Source organism: Sceloporus occidentalis, unplaced genomic scaffold (genome assembly GCF_023333645.1).
Source record: "Sceloporus occidentalis isolate IW3139 unplaced genomic scaffold, rSceOcc1.0.p SCAF_56, whole genome shotgun sequence".
Classification (NCBI taxonomy): Eukaryota; Metazoa; Chordata; class Lepidosauria; order Squamata; family Phrynosomatidae; genus Sceloporus; species Sceloporus occidentalis.
The window spans coordinates 389136-415783 of record NW_028317036.1 but is presented as its reverse complement, the minus strand read 5'-3'; the positions used below and the strand labels follow the sequence as shown (position 1 = coordinate 415783).

Sequence of the window (26648 nt, the reverse complement as noted above, 5' to 3'; positions counted from 1 at the left end):
GTTTTTTAGCTTCACATTTTGAGTTTATTGTGGAATTTTTACACATCATATACAATATAGTGAAGTAGTTATGCTCTATGTATAAGTCCTCTATGTACAAAGCGTCAGGATATCACATTGCACAGCACCAGGGAGAGACACTACAGACGCTTGTAGGGGGGTCTGGCCTCATTTTCATGGCTTTCTACAAATCACCAGATTTGCCAAAATTTGGTACATTTGCATTTTGCACGAATCCGAATGGCCAAGTCTAATACATATAGAACTGAGCCAAAATAAAACGAAAATGTACAATAATCTTGACTGGGAAATCTTGCAAATGCAATCCATAGTATTTTTATGCAGGTTAACATACAGACAGTAAAACTAACTATATAAACACAAAAACAGTTAACAGGTAAACGAAATGTACTCCAACTGTCTGCTTTCAGTGTATATTTTAGGGGAAACAAATCTTAGGGGATGTTGTAAGTATCAGGCGAATAAAAATACCAAAACCGGTACAGCTATAGTAGCTCTTATTATAACATTCCATAAAACTGGATACAGAATAAACTACCTTCAACCAAACAGAAAATACTTGGGCTTAAGAATGGAAAACAAACTTCCATAATAGGTTGTCCATGCAGTGTATGTGTACACCTTGCCCACTCTTGATATATGCCAAACCCGGAAGCAAGATTACCTTTATCAATCAGTCCAAACCCTTTAATGTGTAGTTTTGGAGACTCCGATGTAGCATCACTAGCTTGATCTTCACCACTCACATTAGAAATACTGAAAATATGAAATAGAAAGCTGTAAAAGGGCATTTATAAGAAAATTGCAATACTTATAGATGTTACATAGTCACATAGTTAATTAGGTTGAAAAAAGATATATAGTCCATAAACTTCAACAATTCCACAAACCCAAATTAGTTAATCCTGAAGAAGGCAAAAAAAAAACCGAGACAGTAATGTCATCTCAAAGGGAAAAGAGTCCTTCTGGACTACAAGGCAGTTGGACTCACCCTGGATCAACAGTACCTTATCTACTAGTGATAACCCTGTATGCATTTCATATTGTTGTCTGGAAGGTATGGTTCAAAAAGAGATTTCCAAAAAGATCTTTGTATTAGGGCTGCAACTAACGATTATTTTCATAATCGATTAGTTGGCCGATTATTTTTTCGATTAATCGATTAATCGGATAAAAAAATGAATGTAAATTTTTCATTTATTTAAAATAATTTAATAAACAAATTGTTAAATACAAACAGCAGAATAAAAAAAAACTTTGATAAAATACATTTCTTGTCTTTATTTCCCAACCAGCCCCCCCCAATTTATGCACATTTGAGCCCAGGCTTGCCACGCTGCCTTCCACACATACCACTCCACGCTGCCCCCCACATATACCACTCCACGCTGCCTCCCACATATACCACTCCACGCTGCCTCCCACATATGCCACTCCACGCTGCCTCCCACATATACCATTCCACGCTGCCTCCCACATATGCCACTCCACGCTGCCTCCCACATATGCCACTCCACGCTGCCTCCCACATATGCCATTCCACGCTGCCTCCCACATATACCATTCCACGCTGCCTCCCACATATACCACTCCACGCTGCCTCCCACATATACCATTCCACGCTGCCTCCCACATATACCATTCCACGCTGCCTCCCACATATACCATTCCACGCTGCCTCCCACATATACCATTCCACGCTGCCTCCCACATCTGCCACTCCATGCTGCCTCCCACATCTGCCACTCCACGCTGCCTCCCACATCTGCCACTCCACGCTGCATCCCACATATGCCACTCCACCCCCACATATGCCACTGTGCCTGATACGCCTTATACCCCCTGATACACCACTACATCCTCCCCAGACATGCCACACTACCTCCCAGACATGCCACGCTGCCCTCCCCACATATGCCACTCCAGTCTACCCCCAGATATGCCACTGTGGCCCCAGATATGCCTTATACACCCTGATACACCACTCCGTCCTCCCCAGACATGCCACACTGCCCTCCCCACATATGCCTTATATAATGTATATGCCTTATACCCCCAGATATGTCACTCCGTCCTCCCCAGATATGCCTTATACCCCCCAGATATCTCATAGTCCCCTCATAGAGTCACAGACCCGTTCACAGCACACTGACACCATACTTTTATAAATAAGTACTGGGTTAATCTTCACTGCCCCCAGGATTTAGATTCCCCTTAGTTTGCCCCCCTTTACCTCTAACTGCGCCTTAAGTTAACTTTATTAAATTAATCAAATTAACCCTCAGTCCTCATCATTAAATTAACCCTAAACACCCCATTAACCATAACTGCCCCTAAATTAACCCTAAACACCCCATTAACCACAGCATCCCCTAAATTAACCCTAAAGACCCTGTCAACCACAACAGCCCCTAAATTAACCCTAAACATACCATTAACCACAACTGCCTCAAATTAACCCCAAACACCCCATTAACCACAGCTGCTCCTAAATTAACCCTAAACACCCCATTAACCATAGCTGCCCCTAAACACCCCATTAACCATAACTGCCCCTAAATTAACCCTAAACACCCCATTAACCATAACTGCCCCTAAATTAACCCCCACCTCCCGTAACTTTCAGCAGCCCAAATATTAATCTTATACTTACAGTTAGATGAGTGTCACAGCCATGTGGTTCTGGCCTTCTGGGAGAAGGAAGGGGGCGGGGCCAGTTGTCACAGTGATTACAGGGAGGGACTGGTAAGTAGGAGCTGCTGCTGTGAGTCACCGAAACGGTTTATATAATGAGGGGTATTTTTCAGAGCGTTTGCTCTGAAAAAACCCTCATTTTATAATCGATAATAATCGATTCAACTAATCGATAATATAATTCGTTGGCAACGAATTTCATTATCGATTATTATCGATTTTATCGATTAGTTGTTGCAGCCCTACTTTGTATTGATGTCTTTTCTCCAGAGAAAACAATCCTAATTTGGACAGCCATTCTTCATAGCTGAAATGTTCCATTCATTTAATCATTGTTTTCTTCTCTTGACTTTTTCCATTATGTCCTTTTTATAATGGTGCCGATTATTATTATCTTTTATTTATATAGCGCCAACAATTTATGCAGCGCTTAATACATACATACATTTAAGGGGTATGACAAGACGCGAATTGACAGACTAAGACAAAACCGATACATTAGGTGGAGAGAGCCCTGCTCGCAAGCTTACAATCTTGAGGGAATGGGGAGACAAATTTAAGGAACAGAGAAAAGGTGAGAGGTAGTGTGGGGGTTGTATCGATGACAAGGAAGTTCTAGCAGCTAAGATGGTGCGGCTTCTCTGAAGAAGTGAGTTTTGAGATGTTTCTTGAATGTTGGGAGGGAGGGTTAATGGTGAAGGTTCGGTGGAAGTAGATTCCAGAGATATGGGGCAGTCCGAGTGAAATCTTGTAGATGGGAAAAGGAAGAGGTGATGAGTGAGGAGGAGAGCCTTAGCCTATGGGAAGAACATAAGGATCGAGTAGGAGAGTATTTGCTTATGAGGGCAAAAATGTATTGAGAAGCAGTGTTATGGAGAACCCTATATGTTAGTACCAGGATTTTAAATTTAATTCTAAAGGTAACGGGGAGCCAGTGGAGGGTTTCACAGAGTGGGAAGCAGAAGAGGAGCGGTGTGCAAGGAAGATAAGTCTGCAGAGGAGAGAGTCGAGACACTGGAATGCCAACCAGAAGAGCGTTGCAGTAGCTAAGACGGGAAATGATAAGTGAATGTACATTCTAGATGCAGTCTTACCAAAAATGTATGTTCCGATCTCTTACACCTATTCCCCTTTTAATACATGCCAGAATCTAGCTTGCCTTAGCAACAGCTGCCTAAGAACTCAAATGCTTTTCCATAGAGGATTTACCCAATACTCACTCATTTACCGCTCATTTGATACAAACTAGGAACTGGATATGGGTAAAAGTAAGGTTCTTGGTTATTTAGCTATTGAGATGGCAACTCCTGGTTAAACTTTACAAGGATTACATTTTGAATCCACCTTTTGCTGAGCTGTTCACATGAATGCCAAGCTCATACACCACTAAATGCATATACTATATACTATAAAAGGGTTGCTTTGTCAAAAAAATGAAATTCTAACTGCAGGCCTAGAACAAGGGCAAGATCTTAAAAAAAAGAATATTTTATTACCATGTGATGGTGCTCTCCTCTACAAAGTCTTCATTCTGTGAATAAACGCAAAACACATATTACCAACACATACTGTACGTGTTCATTTCTAACATTGTGAGTGAATACATTGAATGTGGTTTCATTTTCAGTAATAAAAGGTGATGTTCAGAACATTGATCTCACAACCATCCAGGGTTTTTCTCCAAAAGTGTCAAACACAATTTACTTATGGACAGGAATGAGACAATCAACGCCAGCTGCGTGCAAAATCCCGCAAAGCGGATGAATCATGATGAGGTAGCTTGTGATGCTTTGATTGCCAGAGCCATGTGCGATGCATTGTGTAGCATTGTGTTACTGCAGCTGTCACTTGTAGGTATAGACGGGGGTTATGGCACACCAGATAATAAGGAATATCAGGTGACTTACTGCGTGTTCCAAGTGAAGCACAGTTAGTATACTCTAAGTAAATAAAGTTAATATCTACATTTCCCTAACCTTGGCTTATGAACTTACTCCTGACAGAAGAACACATTTGCAAGTAAATTGACCTCTTGAAGGCATGGAAAATAAATATTATATACATTGCAGATGGTAACAGCAATAACTCTCGGCTGAAATGCATAATTAACATAAGGAGCTAATTAGCACATAGCTGCGATACATCTTTGTTTAATACCAACCAGCAGTAACCACTTCTTTAGCTTTGTCTCCAGCTCTTCAATATGACAAACAGCCTTGTTCACACATGGCAAAGGTGTATTCACCAATTCACAGCTGCGTCGCCTCATAATGTGTCCGAAATCCATTTTTCTACTTTTCCCTGGAAAAAAAGATGGAAAACATAAGCTTTGCGATGTGTTTGCATTAAAACATCATAAATGTAAAAACAAAAAATAAACATTAATGCAAAATGAAGCCTATATTTCAGAAAACAGCGGCCATGTAAATTCAGACTGAAAGGGTTTAAGGGGAAATAGTAGGGGGCTGGCACCTTCTGGCCTTGGGGCAGATAAACCCAAGTGGCCAAATTGTCACCCCTGGTGATTAACATACCCACTGGCACATAAATACATACATCCATACACACACAGGCTACACATACGTACACTAACACACAATATAACACAACATCCACTTCCACATACTGTAGGGTATGCAGGGTTTGGAGCGTAGCGCAGCGAGACACCAGATATGTAATAGAGTCGAACAGGCAATATCAGGAATATCAGCAAGTTTATTCCACAGAATAGAAAAAGGCATAAACTGTACCGTGTAGCAATCCTGAGGTCAAGGGTAGGTGAAGTGTAGCAAAGTCCATTAAGCAAGCCGAGATCAAGGGTAGGAGAGGTATATCAAGGTCCATAAACAAGCCGAGGTCAAAAGTCCAGTAAATCCAGTAAAGAGTTAACAGCATACAGGTTTCAACATGGGTATCAGCAAAACAGGTAGGTAGAGACTTGAACAATCAAGTAATGAGGCCTAGAAGCTGTGGGTTTAAATAGCCCTCTAGAAATCAACTCCTCCCCACCAATAACAGAGACCCCTCCCCTCCTCAGTATGTACAATGGAGTAGTGACTGTCCATCACTACTCGTCCCGCCCCTGACCAGGAGTCATTCATTAGTGGAGGCGCCGGCCACGCCTCCCCGCCATCACTCCACGTGTGGCGTTTCTCCCGTGCGGCATTCGCTGCACTGGAGTCCGGGGATGCGGCCTACTGTGGCTCGCGGTCGCGTACAACGGGGCTGTGTGGTGCGCGGACGAAGTCCCGGGCGTCCTGCGACTCCACCATCGGGTGGAGATCTGTGCTGCCGACGGGGGAGTGAGGTAGGACCCTGACACATACACATTCATGCTAACATGCACAAACTCTAGCACAAAAACATACACTCATGTATGTATGCAACACATGCTTACATACATACATACATACATACATACATACTCACTCCCTACCTAATGCTTTTACCCTCTCTCTCGTGTCTTCTCCCCACCTACCATCCTTACCTTCCCGAAGCTTTCTTTCTAGCTGCTCACACACACTGAGGAGCTGGGCTTTTACGCAGGGTCACATAAAATTGCATTACGTATCCTCACAGAGTTCCCGAATCCATGAGTGGGCCAATACAAGTCAGACCGGCCCAAAAGAAATTTGGCCCGCAGGCCAGCCTGGCTCTGGTTTTACGTCTGCTGAAAAACCAATGGCATGAACAGAGAAATGCAAACGGGTTCAGGGTAAGGGGACCAGCTGGAATGTTTAAAAAGTGGGGCTGCAATTAGTAAAATAATGTCAATGTTCCTTAATGTAGGTAAACCACTAAGTGAGTAATCTCCATGCAAAGTGGACTTGAATATAACTTAAACTTAGTTCCACGAGCTACACGCTCGACAGTCTTCAGGGTAAGACTCGCATCTGCCCAAAAGAGAAAATCATTGCCGGGAGTCTAAGATGTCCCCTCCAGACAAATACACAAGACAACAAAACAAGGATCTCGTACGCAGGTATTGGATGCAGGTTCATTTATTCAAAAAGTACCAGTGCTTGCAGTACATTTCTTCTCCTACAAGCACCGGCACATTGAATAAATCACCCTGCATCCAATTCCTGCGTACGAGATCCTTGTTTTGTTATTGTGGTCTTTTAACTTACTCTACAGATATAACATATAACTGGAATAAAGATGCTTCCCAGACAGCTCTCTGTTCAAAAACTCCTTAAGTCTCAAAAAGGTATATTTAAAAGATTTTATAACTTCCAGAGGTCCTCCAAAGCGTATCTAAAGTCTGCATTAGCGGAAATAAAGTGATGCACGGTTTCCTCCGCTGTGATGTTCCATTAGGTTAGGGACACGTGAACGCATGCAGAATCTTCTTCTACTTTAAAACTAGATTTATGTGTGATAGAAATTTAAACTGATTCTTCATACAAAGGAGCATCGTATGGACTAATTCTTGGAGATTAAGAGGAAAAGATGTACAGGTTAAGCTTCCATTAATGTTGACGACGTTGAGGTTGCCCTGTGCTTCTAGGAAAGTACAATCTGTGGTTGCGTTATACCATTGGCCATTATCTTCCATAGCCCACAGTATCCTTTCCCTCATTCCCCCATGCAGAAAAAAGTCCTATGAATTGTATGGAAGACGTGGGGGATCTTAACCTTCAGCCATGTTGGTTTTGTGAGTTATAATGGAAATAGAGTAGGAGAAAAAAAGAGGACAGGGGGTGGAAAGAGACATAATGCATCTATAAAGAAAAGGCTTAAATATAATCAATATCAAGTAAGTAATGAATTAATTATAACAAAAAAACTTATCAAAGTTGGTTACTAAAGTGCATTGAACTGAAAGCTTTAGGAGGCTACTTAGGTCTCTTCTTCAGACATATTTTAAAATAGATCTATGTACTCCTGAAAGCTTGCAATTCAACACAAATCAGTTAGCCTATAAAGATATCATCAATATGCTTATGTTTATTCCACAGCTAACAGGTTGGGATTCTATACTGTAATAAATGCATCTTCATAATGTTAGTGAGTTGGAGTGTCCAGTACATTTAATATGGACTTTCCCTGAACTGTACCAAAATAATCTTCTAGGGGACAGCTTACAAGTTAAACTTTTTGGATTGTCACCAAACCTATAATATACATTTCTACACCAGTTCACTGAAGCTTTTATTGCATTAAACTCATCGGGGAGCTCAAATGAAACAAATACACTAATCCAGTACCATGGCATGGCAGAGAACACTGCCCCAGCATAGCAAATACTTTCTACTGTTCCAAACAAAGAACAACAGCTTTCATAACCTCTCTAACCCACAACCTAACCCCAATCCATCCAATATCCAACCAGAACGTACTGCATGCATGCCATATCGCTCCATTTCTACATACACTGTATGTAGCTTTACTTCTGTGGACCTGTCATGCACTCAGACATTACCATACATTAGACATAAAGTTCTACAACAGTCTAGAAAACACTGCAAGCAAAATCAGTGATTTCTCAGAAATAGCATCAAGCGGAGTATTTATCATGGAGAAGTGCATATACCTGCTTATGCAACCAGGGGTCACTGTACATCAAGCGATAGAACATAAGAGGAGATCGAGCATTTACTGTACAGCTTCACAAACTATTACCATCAAAATAAATAGATGGACCTTGGCCAGCAGAATTATATTTACAAAAATTGCAAATGCAAAAGACATATCCAGCACTGCAGCGTTATTCCAAGGACAGTAAAGGGACAGTATAAGGTCACTGACAGTCTGGCCAAAAAATTATGCATATTAAAGTACTTTAGGAGTACATTAGCACTCGCTGGGCTACTGAACGAAACTACAAATGTCATAGCTATAATTATATATATATATATATATATACAGTATATACAACTCATGTATAATGTGCATAGTTAATATAACAAAACTCAATGTAAAACATTTTATAGAGGATATGCCATTTTGTTTGCTAAAATAAGGATAAAGTGCATTAAAGAAATACACAACATTTTGGAGTATTTATCAGGTGTTCAATACAGGTCTGTTTGGACTTGTTGGAAAGTTGGCCTGTTACCAAAAAGTTTAAATTATTAGGATATTTGTGTTTGGTTGCTCATTATGCACATGGATAAGGGTTTTAAAATACACAACTAGCTGACTAGTCCTCAACAGAACCAATAGATAAATAAAGGCTCCAGGCACTCAAGAGTTCCAGTGTCAGGCAGATTTATTGAAGTAAAGAATGTTTCAACCTCACAATGGGTCCTCAACAGAAGTCATGTCCCTGAAATGACTACCTTAGGTACTTTCCAGCAAAGCCTGCGCAAAACGACAGACAGAACAAAAGTAGGGAAGTCTCCTCCGGGCAGTGTCTGGATCTGCACACCCCCCTAGCACTGAATGAAAGGACTTAGGAGGTCTCGCAACATGGCCGTCCACGCCATGTCTGTGTGTCTATCGGCTAGCCATGCCACATTAGTCTAAACAGCCCGCTATGGCATCAAGGAGCCCAATAACCTGCTGCATAATGAGCTCTAATGAGCTTATTGACCAGCATAGGGGACCACAAGTCTTATAGTACTCTGTCCAGTTGGTGTTCCCTCACAGACTTTGAAACATCCAGGTAAAATCATGTGTATCCACGTTGTAAACGATGAAGGACCCCTAGGTCGACTGTGCTGTGTAATTCCTCTGCACAGATTCCTCCGCACAACTTCCCTGTAAGAGCCACCCTATTGGCTGGAAACATTTTGAGTGGACGTCCCCGGGAGAGGAAAAACTCTTGAATGTGCAAACAATATAGGGCATAAGGGACACAGATACTTTTTGGGAGAATGCCATGCCTCCTAAGAGCCTCTATTTAGGAGGGACATCCTCCTTTGTGACCCAAATCCCTGTGTCGTCCCTCGCCCTCCTGAATGTCAGTAATAAATCGGTCACCAAGTGCCCCTAGCTACCCCAAAATACACCTCACTTAATGGTGACTTTAAATGTTAGGAGGTTTATAATGAAGGAACCAACCAAACACTGAAGCTGAGCCCGAGACTTTGAAACAGATTAATATAATTATATTATACTAATTCTGACTATCCCTTTAGTTTTGTAGTACTGTTTCTACATATTCAAGATTGTAAGCTTGCGAGCAGGTCTCTCTCCACCTAATGTATCGGCTTGTCTTAGTCTGTCTATTCTTCTTTTCAGTACATATTTGAGTTGAAATGGCTAAAACTGCGATAGAACATTGGATACAGATGGTGCGTTTTTGGTTAAATGCTGTCTCTCACAGGCCACAGGTAACGTAAGAAAGGAATGAGAACAAGGTTGGGGAAAGGGTATCCGCAGATGTCCACATATAATAAACATTAAGTTGGCTGGCCTACTATATCCCCATAGAATAACGTGGGAAGACAGGAGCTTCTCCAATTAATTGCCCTTCTCTATAGCATATCGTGCTCTTCTGATTGGTTGCAATAAAAAGTAGTCGATCCTGGGGTGCGTTTAAGCCCCTGTCGACCCTCACTGGTCATGTGTTAAGGCTTGTTACCCATTGGTTAGTTTGTTTGGATACCAAATTTAAATTGTTATCTCTTTGGGTTAGGTTTTCCTTTCCGTAATAAAGTGTAAATTGCCTGCCACATTCGGTACTGGCAGTTGTCTGCTTACTGGGGGGCGGGGGGGAACAGGGAACATTTGTGCACAAAGGGATCAATACTATTGTACTGAAACGCTTGTGTAAAAGCCACCCCAGTGCTGGCCACCATAGAGCTGGGGTTCCTTGCAGAACACAGGTCTTAGAGGAACTGAGAACCGGTGACATCCAAGGGACAGCCACTGATCTATCTGCTGAGTTGCCACAGTCTGTCTTATCAGCTTTGGCCGCTCCTAGTATATTTATTGGTTAAATATGTCATAGCTCATAACCACTGTTACAGCATTTACATGTATCATGCCAGGTTTAGAAAAATGTCGAAGGGCACCTAAGATTAATGGCATCTAGCTTTGTTAGAAATCATTGACAAAATAAGTTTCAACCTAAACATTATTCTCAATTCTCATTTCCTCTACCACTATTGGGCCATTGTAACCCGTCAGAACTTCTATAGCACCGTGACCCTGGGCAATTTTCAAGACCACGACTTATTTCACTAAATATTTCTAATCACGAGATACCCCTCTGGAGTACAAAAGGAACTGCCTTCTTTAATTTGGCCATTGTAATATGAATGTGCTAGATCCATAGTTGGTTTAAACCCTTTCCAAAAGACCCTTGTGGCCAATACTGGCTGGCTGCCCTGTATAGTACCCTAATACCCCGGGACTGCTGGCACCTGTGCATCCATAATGCCAATTTACCCGAGTTACATGGGTAACTGCAATGTAATGTTATAAAGACACCACAGAACACCAGCGCATGGTTATATCAAGTCAATATATTTGGCACCAGACATACGAATAATATCCTGTAACATAACTGTCCCATATAAACAAATGTAAAAGTCTAAAAAGCCTTCCCTTGCCCTGTAGTAGGTTATAAAACTCTCTGCACCAAATCCAACTTATACTGAGGGGGGAAGCTGACAAAGGGAAGAAAGAGGGAGGCAACGTGTCCCCACCAGTGTCTGTGGCAATGCTTGTTTTAGTCGAATGCCCTTGAGAATGTATTGGGGACAAATATATGCCCCTAATGGCTGTATCTGCAATGCTCTGTACCGGCGTGTACAAAAAATAAACATCTACTATTGGCTAGCTACTCAAATGACGTCACCTGTTCCGTCCACTGAAATCGTCAGAACACTAGAGATTATTCTCGTCTGCCGCTCTGTCTGTGAACTAGCGCGTAATATTCACTGCCGGTATCGATTCAAATATCCACGGTGAAGTCGGACGGATAGGGTTTTGCTCAGAAGCGCAAGCTTCCGAAGAAAGGTTGTTGCTCGGTATCCAGGCAACGGCGTCACAGTGAATGGGCGCACGAATGTGACGTCGTCACCGCTTGTCCAATTGTGTGATCGGCGTTCTGTCCAAGCTCTTCCTCAAAGCAATTATTAAATCATATAAAAATGTAGTCTCATCCAGAATACCACACTGTCATGTATTGATAAATTGTTGCCATAGAAACTCAAAATGTTTCTTAAACATTTTTATGTCAATGGAAGGAATAAAATGACACCCGATTTATTTGGTTAATATGCTAGACGGCTGAATGAATGTGTAGAATGTGTTGTAGAAAACCAACACAGTAATGGCTCCATTTTTGCAGTAAACCGGTCTGCTTTATTAATCTCAGTGTAACTGGTAGATGAGTGATGTTTCATTTAAAAAAACTGCATTCCGTTTACCCTACTGTTCGCAGGTTGCACTGCTGGATCTATTGTAAAATGCTTAAAGTCAATACTTCTTCACATTATTCTGGATAGTTGGAATGTCACCAATTCTCTTCCCTTTATGAAATGAAAGTACTCTGATCTTGGCCTATCTAATACTTACATGACTGTATTGCTTACCATGGAGCTGTGTAAGTGGCAGGCTGGACAATATACGGCCATGTACTGTAACTAATATTGTTTATGCATCATATGTCTATTTGCAGCATGTATTTGCTTGATGTGCACCGATCCTTTATTTTATATATGCACTGAATGGCTGTCAAAACAATCGTACTACTGCAGGACATAAACTGTAGGTGTCAACATGCCAGCCTATGTTGAGTAGATTTCATCCCAAGGTTATGTCATTATTTGGTATTTGATCTTTCTATAGCACATTCCATTTTATCCCACAGAAGCTTAGCTGGATTGACATTTAATGGCTGTGCTTCGAGGGGATGCATTTAACGCGCAAAGGCGTTTTGATATCCTTATCAATAGGCCGAATGTGTGGCATTAAAACACATAGTGCTAGGTGGGTGCACTTTATGAGCTACTCTGCATATTAACCCAAAAAATAACCCCTAAAAAGGTTTATTATCGTCACAAAGTGCCTCAGACATGCGGGGCATAAATATCATGGTGGGTGTCGGTGTCTAAACCCACACATGTTATGTGGAATGGTATTGAATACAAACCATTGTATCTCCCTCTGTACCCCTTATAATTACTGTCCCTGGGTCATAGATCTCTTACCAAGATGGAGGGTGGTGTTGCAAAGTACATCAGAGGGGATGAGCTCTTTTATATTCCTGAGAGATCCTGACACACCGGGCTTCCCTAGCCTGCTGGGTTAAGCTTGGCCAAAATCTCTGACCCCCTTAATTCTGCCAGAGTTGTTCCTATATGTATTCCCATGTGGAGAGGTGGTCCCTGCTGGAGCTTTTAACTAGTTTGCTGTCCCACTGGAGCATCACTTCATCTATCAAAGGCATATATATTGACCAGGCTGTAAAAGTTGGAAGAAGCCCTGAAAGCTCTCAGAATCAACATGACGTTGAAACATTAGAATCCCAGGCGGTAAAAACCTAAAAATTCACCTTCACAGACATCATTCGCTTCCAGCAGCTATCACTAGAGGTAGCATCATAATTTTTGCTACAAGACAGGGTTTATAGAACACTATGTCCACTAAGGCCAAGAGATATTATGTGATTCTACATTAATATTATGTGAAGGAACAACGGTTGGCCAAGAGCAGGGATTCTGACCTTAAGGACCTCAACTACCTAAATTCAGTGTTTTCTGGACCTCTCCCACTATTTTTGGGAGAAAACACCTAGAACCACATCACGGAGGCCTTAAAAAGAAACCAAGATTAAATATGCATTGAGCTTGTAGGGTGGATTTTTACAGAGAAAATGTTCCACCTGACACCACACTCAGACCTGGATCTACTCCTTTAAAATCTGCGTATATCATGATGGATGTACCAAATTGTCAACTTGTCTCCTTTACCCACATTCATACTTTGTGGTCACAAGTACCCACTAGGTAGCCAAGTCACCGATACAGCCAGGGGAAAGAGAAGGAGTGCAAGCTGTAACACCAGAGAGCCACACAAGAAGCAGAGTAAAAGCATGAACAGGTGGCAGGCTAAGCACTATTAGCAGATAAAATGCCGATTTGTAGCTAAGGTAGCCAAACAACCAAGCACCTTACAGGAGGCTTCAAGTGTTTAACCCCTTCGTGACAAAGGCTGATTTTACTTTTTGTACCCTTCGTGACAATGGCCGTTTTAACATTTCTGCGCTGCTCGTGTTTAGTTGTAATTTTCTTCTTTCCCGTTTACTGAACCCACACACATTAGATATTGTTTTTTTCAGGACAAGAAGGGCTTTCTTTAGATGACATTGTTTTGATTGTATCATATTATTTACTATTAAAAATAGTATAAAATATGGTGAAAAATTTAGAAAAAAATGACTGTTTATAACTTTTAGTTGAAAAATCTTTTACTCATCTATAAAAGGTAATGAAAAAATAGATTCTACTATTTGTCCTGAGTTTAGAAATACCCAATGTTTTTATGTTTTTTTGCTTTTTTCTACACATTATGGGGCAAAAAGTACAGGTAGCGTTTTGCTATTTCAAAGCCATTTTTTCCAAATCTGGTAATTCTTCCCCCCATGTGCCATTTCAGGTATCTTTGAAGCCGGCCAATACAATTTACCCCATCAAGTAATATATTTTTGAAAACTAGACAGCCCAGGGTATTCCAAGTGCTAGTATTTTAACCCTTTCCAAGCACTAATTCTACCATCAGCCTTTGTCAAACTTTATGGTAGTCATTTTTTTTGCATTTGTTTTTTCACACACATTTTACTTTAGGTATGAAGAAACAGGTTCTGGTATATGTCACAATCATAAAACACCCCAATATGTGTTTAGCAACATCTCCTGAGTACAGCGATACCTCACATGAATGATTTTGCCTGGCTGTTTGGGGGCAAAAGGGCCACATTTGGGGCATACGCATTTTCAATGTTGAACTTTGGCATTTGGGGATCCACTGCCCATGCCCTATTTGGTACATCTTTGAGCCGGGCCATTTCAGTGTGCCCAACAAAACCATATATTTTTGAAAACTAGACACCCCAGGGTATTTTAAATGCTGGTATTTTAACTCTTTGCATGCACACATTTTACCACCAGCATTTTTTCAAAGTTTGCAGTAGTATTTTTGTGTGTGTATTTTTCCCACACACACCTATTTTATGTATGAATTTACAGCTCCTGGTATATGCCGCTGTCACACGACACCCCGATATGTGTTCAGCAACATCTCCTGAGTACAGTGATACCCCACATGCATGGGTTTGTCATTTTTGGGGGGAACTAAAAGGCCACATTTGGTACGTGTGCATTTTTCTAATTGGAAATTAGATGTGTGGCCATCCTTCCCCCCGTGTTAATTGGGACATTGTTGAATTAGGCCAATTCAATTTACCCCATCAAATCATACATTTTTTAAAAGTAGACACCCCATGGGCATTTAATATGACAGTATTTTAACTCTTTCCATGCGAGAATTGTTTTAAGCTAATGTGCTAATTTTAGGACTTGCTCACAAAAATATATTTTTTATATATATATTTTAATTTTTTTTTGCCTTTTTTAAAACATTTTTAACATTTTTTTTTTACTTGAAGGTTCCCCTGATAGTGACATCAGAGGGAAATTATTTTTACATTTTACTGGTTTTTTACTATTTTTTTTCTAATGATTATTAATTTTATTTTAATTTATTTTTTTCTAATCACACTGTGATTAGAAAGCTGGGCTCCATTGACTTGCATGGTTGAATGCAGTACCTGTATTCAACCTGCAAGTGGAGCCAGAGTTCTCTAGAGGGTCAGGAGACCGTCTAGCGAACTTTTTCGTCTTTATTATTTTTTTCCCGGTCCGCCGCCATCTTGCTCTCCGGAGCGGTCACAGTCCATCAAGAGGTAAGTGTTTGGTGTCGCTGGATGCCTCCTGATCGAGGCATTCCAGCGACACCATTTAAGTTTAGGAGGTGATCGTTGATCGCCTCCTAAACGCTTTTAAAACGGGCGTCCGCCGCCATACATTGTATGATTCCGATCATGGCGTTGCTGAATGCCTCGAGGTTGAGGCATTACAGCAACGCCGTTTGGGTAAAAAAAATCGATCACGGATCGATTTTTTTTACCCGTTTTAAAACAAATGACGGTCCTGGCACGTCATTTGTCGTTAACGACATGTTTTTCCGTGACGTGCGAGTCCTCCGCCGTCACGAGTTACAGGGCAGTGTGAATGAGCCTATTGGTCGCCTACAGGGACCTCCTCTGGCATCAACTACATTTATTGTCCTCTTTCACTCCCTACTCTGCAAGTTAAGTAAATAGGTGCACGGAGTGCCTCTGCTTTGTAGGTGGCCAGGGTGATAAAATATGAACAACCTAAAAGACCCCAGGCCTGGGGACTTTCGTTTTTACACATGAAATGGTAGGTGGCTTGCTCATTGGAAGCTGAAACAAAATTTGCTAACAGCCATTACCCTTATGTGGTATGCCAAGCGTTGCCGGTTCCCAGGTTATTCATATTGCCTGGCAAATTTTCCACTCCATGTCCCTGGACTATTCTTTTATCAAAGCCCCGTGATCGCCTTGAGATCACTGAAAACACATTCATGGTGGAGTTGTGCTTGGCTGCCAGCCAAATGATGATGGGGTCCTTGCTACCAGTAGATCCTACTGTGAGCATTAGAGTCTGCTAGAAAAGTATAGATAATATGGTCATGGACAAGCTAACAGCATTTGTGCATAATACATCTGCCAAGTATTACCGTGGTTTAATATTCATTCTCTTCATCCCTGATATGTTCCTTCACCCTTTTCATCTCACTACTGTATGTTAAAGCAGAAAAGTCACCGACTAGCATGTTTTTTGTGGGCTATTTTATTGATGTCATCACATTGTATTCCAATAAGTAAAATACGTTTAATAAATAAGCACTGGGCTTTGTGCAAAGCATCAAATGCCTGTATGTGATCAGCTATGCTATCACTTTCAGGGCCTTTGCTTGGTACAGCAATGAAGTTCCCATATCCAAAGTGCACACGCGAGCCTAGTGTCTTGTGTCCACCATTGGCCTCTGGATTGGCAGCTCTTCTGAATGCGACCCTGCATGTCTGACACCTATCTTCAGCCTGTAAACAAAGGCCTGTAAACAGAGGCTAGTGATAATGGTAATCATCCGGGTCACCCTAAGAGACAACACACCAAGATGGAAACCCTGCTGCTTTTACCCTGGTAATAAAAGCAAGTGTAAATTTATTTCAAAAAAGCATAATTTATGAAAAAAAGAATACATAATTAAAAAAATTGTTAGTCAAACCCATGCCTGTGAGTAGCCAGTTATTCGCAGTTACCTCTGCTTGAGGTAGAATTCTTCACACACGGACTAACGAAGTGTGCATATAGTATTATTTATATAGCGCTATCGCAGCGCTGTACAACAGGTAAACAGCACAAGTAGTGCATCACAATTAGGACTGAAACAGAAGGCAAGGAGGGCCAGGCTCCACTGTAGTATTAAACATATTCCATATACATGGCCCAGGCCGCCTACCTCGGCTCGCAATTCATCAAATGGGCCTTTTTACCTGAGCACGTCACGGCTATTATTTTAGACAGAGCCCAGAGAGGGCAGCCCGTCCCGCTCGCCACTCCTGAGGCCATTCCCTGTGACTTCACACACTCTCCCCAGGAGTCCGTTTTTTCCTGGCAGGGGAGGGGAGAGGAAGGAGCTGGCTGGAGGGGGTGGGGATCTGCGCAGGGAAACCCCGGCGCTCACTGGAATTCCGAGCGCTGCTCTGGGAGAGCTCGCGAGCTTTGGCCGCCGCCGCTGCCGCCGCTGTTTCCCTCGCGAGAGCAGCGGGTCGCCATTCGGCGTGACGTCACTGTGTATTGTTGTGAGGGGGAACGGGAGCATCCCAGAGCTGTCAGCTGCTGAGTGCCGCGGCTTCCTTCGCTGCTACTGCTGAGGGAGGCGGGGTGCAGCGGCCGTTCTCTTGTCACGCCGAGCCATTGTCTCCGTTCGAAGCTCCGAATACCCGTGGAACCCCCACGTCATAAAAACCATCAATGAAATGCAAACATGAAAGACAAGAGGAAGAAGAAGGACCGCACCTGGGCCGAGGCTGCCCGCCTGGTAGGTGCCTTCCCACCCCCCACTGCACGGCCGGATACTCGGCTTTGTTGTCATGGGAGTTTATGGCTGTCCGTGAACACATCATATGTGCACTAACAGGGACATGTATGCAGAGATGCGCTCACATGTATGATGCGGGGCCACCTCTCACACATATCCTCTCTCTCGTTATATCGTTTACACTTTTCATTCTTAATGTATAAAGCAAACATTTCATGTGCGCCACGTTTAATCACCAAAAGCTGCATGCATGTGTGTGTTTCATGCTCTTGTGTAAGACACATGTAGCACACATGTGTGCATGGCTGTTATAGTGCTGCTTAAACACATGCCCCGCACAGGACTGTTTACATTTATGTGCTGTATACATGTAGCTCCGCATTGGTGTCGCGTGTATGTTTCTGTGGACTCTCTGAATATTAGGTTATTTACATCTTTTTTCTGCATGAATACTGTAAAACTGAATGCATTTTGTGTGTTATTTACAGGGAAGCGTGGTGGTTTATGTGATGAATGAATATAATCTATCAGTATACATATTACACGTCTATTCCTTATATATGAGTAACGTATAGTGCTATATAATGCTAATGCATTGTTCTACGTGTTATATTTTTATTACGTAAGATAAATAGACGATTGGGATGGCTATTTAGCTTTCTTATATTACACCCAAAGCATTATGCGTACATCAGGACCTTTACATGTTTCACACTTTCTTTATTGTTTAATATATTTTTTTTTTTAAAAGGATTTTGCCGATATACATCACTCACACACAACCCTATGTAGTCTTATAAAATGACGAGGGTCCTTTAGGCAGGTGGTTCTGAAACAATCTCTAAAAAGAATAATAGGTCCGGCTGCATCTATCATAATTTGTTTTTTGTCATTGAGTTTTGTGTGTTTTATGCGGAAAAACTTTTGACCCCACAGCCGTAAACTTTCTCTAATCCGCTATGACTCTTTAGAGACACATAGGAAACATGTTTGCTCCTGGAGGAAAAACATTCTTAAACTACTCTCCTTGGCTGTACTTCATATTTAAATACCCACAGAAAAATACCCACAGTAAAACACACAAAACTCAATGACAAAAAACAAATTATGATAGATGCAGCAGGACAAATTTTTTTAATTGTGTGAGATAACACTTGGTTAATAAATGCTTGTACACTGTGGTATTATATACAATAGTATCTACGGATTGTGATAACGCATACGATCTGAGAGCAAACAGGCGTGTGTGCGTAAAGAAGTTAGCACACTCACGTTTAAACATTGTCCCAGAGTAGGCCCCTGGGCAATCTACTAAATTATGTCAGCCGTCTTTAGTGACAAGGGGGAAAAAAATAGTTCTGCTGGGCCCAGGGCATATGAACACTTCCAGGCTCCCTATATCGTAAGGGGATAGTGTTGGAGTTTGACTACTTAAAATATTATTGAATATTATTCCCAATAACTGTGGCCATGAGGCAGCCCATTCAAGACTAAGAGAGCTTTCTATATTTCAAGGATTGGGAGCCTTACTTATAACCATTTCATACAGCTACAGCTGCATGCCAAAGTAAGGTATGTGATGTGTACATGCAGTATTGGGATATAACGTCTTGCATGCATGCATGTATGTATAAGTACCTTGTAATAGTATTCCAATAGTCTCTACCAATTGTCTCATCTCTTCTGTAGCGCCAACAAGTTACTCAGTGCTTCGTACAGTACATACACTGACAGCTTAAGACAAACCGATACATTAGGTACAGAAGGCCCTGCTGGCAAGCTTACAATCTAGAAGATATTACTAATAAAAAAAAAACTTTATATAGAACCTCTAAGGTATCGTTAGTTTTACTATGGTAGAATTACATGAAGAAAACATCGAATTGCACATTTATGTTGTGTAGAGCCATCTTTCACTGCAATAACTGCTTTTTGGGGTTATAGGTGGTCCAACTTTACACATGTTGTGGGAATGATCTGGAAAATTGGATTTTTAAACAGTGCCATAAACAGTGGTATTGATATCAGGACTAGAGAAGTCTAGGGCATTCAGCTGTTTGTTCCTAAGGCTTCCCTAATGTTGTTGGATCTTATTCTTGGGATTGTTGTCCTGCTAAACTGAATTTACAATCAATACATTTTTGTCAAAGTGAAGTAGGTTCTTTTTGCAGGAAATTTGCTCCATCCACTCAGGTCAGGCAACATACCCTCTATTGTTGAGATGCATCCCCACAGCCTGATGCCGCCACCACAATACTTCACTGGTGTTTTTTTCAGGCAAAGTCATGATTAGGTTTGCATCACACTTCATACTGTGCGACAGTTTGAGAAGGAAGGGAAAATGCTGTAAAGTAAGTGCTTTCAAAAGTAGACATGTTAATAGTTTATTTTTATCGTTCAACAAAATGCAAAGTGAGTGAACAGAGCAGTCTAAATCAGTATTTTGACTGACCACCCTTTGCCTTCAAAACAGCATCAATTCTTCTACTTACACTTGCACAAAGTCAAGGATTTTGCAGGCATATCGTTAGGTGTATGATTAAACAATTATACCAAACAGGTGCTAATGATAATCAATTTAATATGTAGGTTGAAGCATAATCATGAATAAAACTGGATCAGAAACAGCCAAACTCACCAACAAGGTGAGGTTGCTGAAGACCATTTAATATCAAAAGGCCATGGCAAGACTGAGCACAGCAACAAGACACAGGGTAGTTATACTGCATCAGCGAGGGCTCTCCCTGGCAGACAGGGGTTTCCAGATGTTCTGTCCAAACTCTTCTGAAAACTAAAAGAAATGGACAATGTTGAGGACTGTAGACAGTGGTCACCAAGGAAACAGTGGGACCCTAGTACACCCATCTACTGTCTGGTGAAGTCTGGTCAGAAGTGGTCTTCACGGAACACTTCTGGACAAAAACGCAGCACGTCTGATGGGGAAACAAGGCCAATCGGCTAAAATATTCACAAAAATACGGGACCTGGGGTGGAGAAAAATGTCAGCAGAGGCACTGAGATCATGAGTGAAAATGTTAAGTATGTAGCTGTAGCAGGAGGCAGTTTGCTGAAGTGTGAGACAAGAATGAGTGTTTGCAGGCAACAGAGAAGCATAGTGGGGGCTTTTTGCAAGTGTGAGGCTGCATTTCTACAAATGAAGGCGTGGATTTGGTCAGAATTTTCTGCTGAGAAAAACAGGTAGATACTTATCCATCATGCATTACAATCAAGGAGGCATCTGATCGGCCCCAACTGTATCCTGCAGCATGACAAGAAATCCGAACATACAGCCAAAGTCATTAAGAACTATCTTCAGTGTAAAGAACATCAAGGGTTTCTTGAAGCGATGGTTTAGTCCCCATATAGCCCTGATCTCAACATCATGGAGTCTGTCTGGGATTACATGAAAAAAGAGATGCAACCAACGGTGCGTAAATCCACAGAAGAACTGTGGTTCGTTCTCCAAGATGTTTGCAACAAACCTACCTCCTGAGTCTCTAAAAAAATATATAAAAACAAAATAAATAAAACTAAGTCTAGAAGAATTGGAGCTGTTTTGAAGGTAAGGGGTGGTCTCACCGAATATTGAATTAATTTTTTTTACTTAGGCTCATGACGTTTTCATTGACTTTTATGGTGTAAATGCAACAAAGGAAAAAACAAATTTTCCAACCTGGAAAGATCAATTAAAAAGAAAAATATCCCCAGATATTGCTGCAGTTACTTTAAATCCTCTAAAACTTCAGCTTTGTAATGTATTTACACAGTAGTGAATAATTCCATTTAACTTTAGTTCTATATAACATGTTTCTTCAGCTGCCCATTATATCAGGCTGCAGAGTTGTTTTTTTAGTTCTCTATTTTTTTTCTGTCGTTTTAACACAACTCGGTGACAGTTTGAATGACATAGATTGCATTTTCTTATTTATGAAGAAAAATGAGTATTACCATAATAGACCAAGAAAGAGTCTTTAGTTAAAAATTAATAACTTTTGATTTGGGTCAGCATGAAAAAAACTATTGTAAAGTTTTATAAGCTCTCGAGAATTCAGAAGTCTCTTGTATATGAAGACACTTCTGAGGTCTTGGAAGGTTATGCAACCTCATCTATTCTCAAAACTTATTCCGCTTAGTCTTTAGGGCCAACATGAAGCCCTATAAAACTAGTACTGTAACTGGCTAAAACTTGTCTAGTTAATTATATACAACCCTGTTGAGTCAATGATTACATTGCTCCTGCTTGTTGAAGGGCTATTTTAATGTTTTGTGTACGTGCTTATGTGGTGGAGATATGTTGGTATCTTTTTACCTAGAGTTTGATGTTATGCGGTTATTTTCATTTTTTACAAATAAACCTAAACAGTTATATCTCATCGTGCAGAATCATTAGTGTTATTGGTTTTTTGTGGCTGTGCCTGAATTATTTTTAAGTATTACAAAAAAAACAAAGGACCTTACACGTTTTAAGCCTTTCCATAATTGGGTTTTCCCATTTTTATTGTGTGTGTGACACCGGTAATTACTGCGGAGTGGGCTCTTCTGCTACAACAGTTGGCTCAATCTGATTCACATGGTTGCTTTTCTGTACTGATGCATATATCTATGTTATATCTACACATTTGTATGGGGACTTATGAAATATTGAGGATTCCTTTTATAAAGATCAATTTTTGTGCAAAAGAGGTAAAGTGAAGCAAGCCATGAACGCATCAGTGGTTTCTACGGCAATTGTCTCGCCTTGCACTATAATGTACAGAATATTATCCATTGGCGCCAGTTCTTTTAGAATCGATTTTCTCTTTCGTTAGATTATTCTATCACTCAAAGAGGACAATTGTTTTGTCTTGTACTATGATGTATAGAATATTATCCACTAACGCCATTGCTTTTAGAATTGATTTTATCTTTCGTTAGATTGTTTTATCACTCAGAGGATTTCACCTGGTTCTTACATTAATGACTATTGTGGACAGTAGTAACAGCAGTAAAGCTTTCCTTGTGATAAATTCATGGGGTTCCCATCTAATATACAGTTCTTTGGATCTGAGTCAGGACCCATCACTGGATCCCACCAGGGCTTTCACTCTGCCTCACCCATGTGGGACCAATTCATAAAACTTCAATCATACATGTTCTGTGTACATAACATGTGAGCATTTCGTGTTGCGTACAATATTCTGGCAGCATGTAAAATATAAAAATATCACCGATGACTGGAATTACATTTTATTGCAGTAAATCTTGACTTCTGTGATTCTAATATTGTATTCTTTATATATATATAATGCAGAATATGAATATACTTTAATCCGGCTCCTACAGGCACAATTTGTGTTCTCATCACATGAAAGTTTGTGTATGTATGTGTGTGTGTGTATATATATATATATATATATATATATATATTTTTTTTTTTTTTAGTTTTCATGATTCTGGAAATGTGCAATTGATTCTTATATTTTTCATAGCCACTTGCCCGTAATACTACAAAAAGTAGAATATAAACAGGAGAATATTTTTCTCAGAGTGCAGTTCTATGATTTTCTCTCAATCTGATTTTTTCTGCAAGTGTTTAACCCCTTGATGACAATTGCCTGTCCGGGCACGTCACCGAAAAACAAGTCGCTTACGACAAATGACGTGCCAGGACCGTCATTTGTTAAAACGGGTGAAAAAAATCAATATCAAAATCAATATCCGCCATACATTGTATGGCGGCGGACACCCGTTTTAAAAGCATTTAAGAGGCGATCAACGATTACCTCCTAAACTTAAATGGTGTCGCTGGAATGCCTTGATCAGGAGGCATCCAGCGACACCAAACACTTACCTCTGGATGGACTGTGACCGCTCCGGAGAGCGGTCACAGCCGCTGCTGCCAGTGATCTTCAACATTCATTCTCGCATGGAAAGAGTTAAAATACTGGCATATTAAATGCCCATGGGGTGTCTACTTTAAAAAAATGTATGATTTGATGGGGTAAATTGAATTGGCCGGGTTCAGCAATGTCCCAATTAACACAGGGGGAAGGATGGCCACACATCTAATTTCCAATTAGGAAAATGCACACGTACCAAATGTGGCCTTTTAGTTCCCCCCAAAAATGACAAACCCATGCATGTGGGGTATCACTGCACTCAGGAGATGTTGCTGAACACATATTGGGGTGTCGTGTGACAGCGGCATATACCAGGAGCTGTAAATTCATACATAAAGTAGGTGTGTGTGGGAAAAATACACACAAAAAAATACTACTGCAAACTTTGAAAAAATTCTGGTGGTAAAATGTGTGCATGCAAAGAGTTAAAATACCAGCATTTAAAATACCCTGGGGTGTCTAGTTTTCAAAAATATATGGTTTTGTTGGGCACACTGAAATGGCCCGGCTCAAAGATGTACCAAATAGGGCATGGGCAGTGGATCCCCAAATGCCAAAGTTCAACATTGAAAATGCGTATGCCCCAAATGTGGCCCTTTTGCCCCCAAACAGCCAGGCAAAATCATTCATGTGAGGTATCGCTGTACTCAGGAGATGTTGCCGAACACACATTGGGGTGTTTTATGATAGTGACATATACCAGAACCTGTTTATTTATACCTGAAGTAAAATGTGTGTGACAAAACAAATGCAAAAAATGACTACCACAAAGTTTCACAAAGACTGGTGGTAGATATGGTGCATGGAAAGAGTTAAAATACTTGCATTTGAAATACCCTGGGGTGTCTAGTTTTCAAAAATATATGGTTTTATTGGGCACACTGAAATGGCCCGGCTCAAAGATGTACCAAATAGGGCATGGGCAGTTGATCGCCAAATGCCAAAGTTCAACATTGAAAATGCACATGCCCCAAATGTGGCCCTTTTGCCCCCAAACAGCCAGGCAAAATCATTCATGTGAGGTATCGCTGTACTTGGGAGATGTTGCTAAACACATATTGGGGTGTTTTATGACATATACCAGAACCTGTTTATTCATACCTAAAGTAAAATGTGTGTGAAAAAACAAATGCAAAAAAAATTACTACCATAAAGTTTGACAAAGGCTGATGGTAGAATTAGTGCTTGGAAAGGGTTAAAATACTAGCATTTGGAATACCCTGGGCTGTCTAGTTTTCAAAAATATATGACTTGATGGGGTAAATTGCGTGGGCCGGCTTCAAAGATACCCGAAATGGCACATGGGGGGAAGAATTACCAGATTTGGAAAAAATGGCTTTGAAATAGCAAAACGCTACCTGTACTTATTGCCCCATAATGTGTAGAAAAAAGCAAAAAAACATAAAAACATTGGGTATTTCTAAACTCAGGACAAATAGTAGAATCTATTTAGCAGGTTTTTTCATTACCTTTTATAGATGAGTAAAAGATTTTTCTAAATTTTTCACCATATTTTATACTTTTTTTAATAGTAAATAATATGATACAATCAAAACAATGTCACCTAAAGAAAGCCCTTCTTGTCCTGAAAAAAACAATATCTAATGTGTGTGGGTTCAGTAAACGGGAAAGAAGAAAATTACAGCTAAACACGAGCAGCGCAGAAATGTTAAAACGGCCATTGTCACGAAGGGGTTAAAAAAAATATAAAAATTCATTTTGATGTAACCCATCCCATACAATAAATAAAGATAGCAGAAACATGGGTATAGACGGGAAAGCACCTGGTAGCTGTTAGAGACATACCGGTATTTGAGAGGTTCAGTGTTGAAAAAAGGAAACAAGCGTGTGTTTGTGCGTATGTGTATATTACACACACGGCTGTGTAGTTTTGATGTTTTTACAGCGTTACCCTGCTATATCTCTGACACATGCATATTCCACAAGAAAGCTCGGAATGTTTGTTGCTGGAAGCCTTTATGGATTTTTGTAGAACATGTTCCTGTAGCTGGCTTGGAAGTGTATTACTTCTGAATTATATACGTTCTCCACGTGTATCTTCATTTCTTAATGGGTACCACACACACGTCAATCAAAAAAAAAAGGCTTTTGTAGATTTTTAATTTGGTAGAACCCTGTCAAGATACTATGATGTTACTGACTGACATATTACATTAACTATCATGTTAACTGAAGAACAAAGGACATGCCAGTATTGCCAGTTTATGGACTATTGCCAGGCCTGTCTTATACTATAGTTTACCAGCAACCTAATTTTGTAAGAAAGGGTGTATATATATATGTCTATGTATATACACACCAACGACTATTCCTTGAGCTCTGTCTATATATATATATATATATATATATATTTTCTAATGCCGAGTTATTCTTGTTCCTTTGTAGAAAGTACATGCAAGCAAAATGCAAGGTAGAAAAAGAATATGAGAAAGAATGTAAACACAATGAACACATTCAGTATTACTGGTATATACCAACTGAGCCTTCAACTATAACAAGAGCTTGAAACTCTGCTAATGTACCATGTCACTTTTGTACCAATCATTTACATGTAAGGGCCTGTTTTGTGTGATATTTTTAATGAAATAAACAGCATTTTTGCAGTACATTTTTTGCAGTGATGGGAGCTCTGGAGTATAGTCTCAGAACTGCTGACTGATAAACAATCCACATCACCTGGAAGAATTACCAAGAAAAGATACGCTTTTGCACGTAAATCACACACACATACTATTCACCCACTTAAAACAAAGCTATGGCCCCCTTTACCTGATGTATTTGTGACACTATACACATTAATTGTATTACACAGTTTTGCAGAGTATGATAATGCTATATTAATCAATAAATTAAATAGTCAAATCCCTGCTGAGTCTTTGTACCCCGCTAGCTTTTCGTCCAACCCTGAGTGGTAAGATTGTTTGGGTTGTTCCAAAATTAATT

At 40.5% G+C, this 26648-nt stretch overlaps 2 protein-coding genes across 2 annotated transcripts in view; one reads left to right on the top strand and one right to left on the bottom strand.

Annotated features, from left to right (window-relative positions):
* LOC149287785 (coiled-coil domain-containing protein 178-like) overlaps window positions 1–20328 on the bottom strand; it is a 61467-nt gene extending 41139 nt beyond the window's left edge. Inside the window, exons 1-4 of the mRNA XM_089492404.1 lie at window positions 20298–20328; window positions 4877–5016; window positions 4212–4246; window positions 686–777 (exon numbers count right to left, since the gene is read on the bottom strand). Of these exons, the coding sequence (XP_089348530.1) occupies window positions 686–777; window positions 4212–4246; window positions 4877–5016; window positions 20298–20328 (298 nt within the window). The remainder of the gene's footprint in view (window positions 1–685; window positions 778–4211; window positions 4247–4876; window positions 5017–20297) is intronic.
* An 80-nt stretch (window positions 20329–20408) lies between these two features.
* The window catches only part of LOC149287784 (putative Polycomb group protein ASXL3), a 56189-nt gene continuing 49949 nt past the window's right edge, over window positions 20409–26648 (top strand). Inside the window, exon 1 of the mRNA XM_089492403.1 lies at window positions 20409–20450. Coding sequence (XP_089348529.1) covers window positions 20409–20450 — 42 coding nt within the window. The remainder of the gene's footprint in view (window positions 20451–26648) is intronic.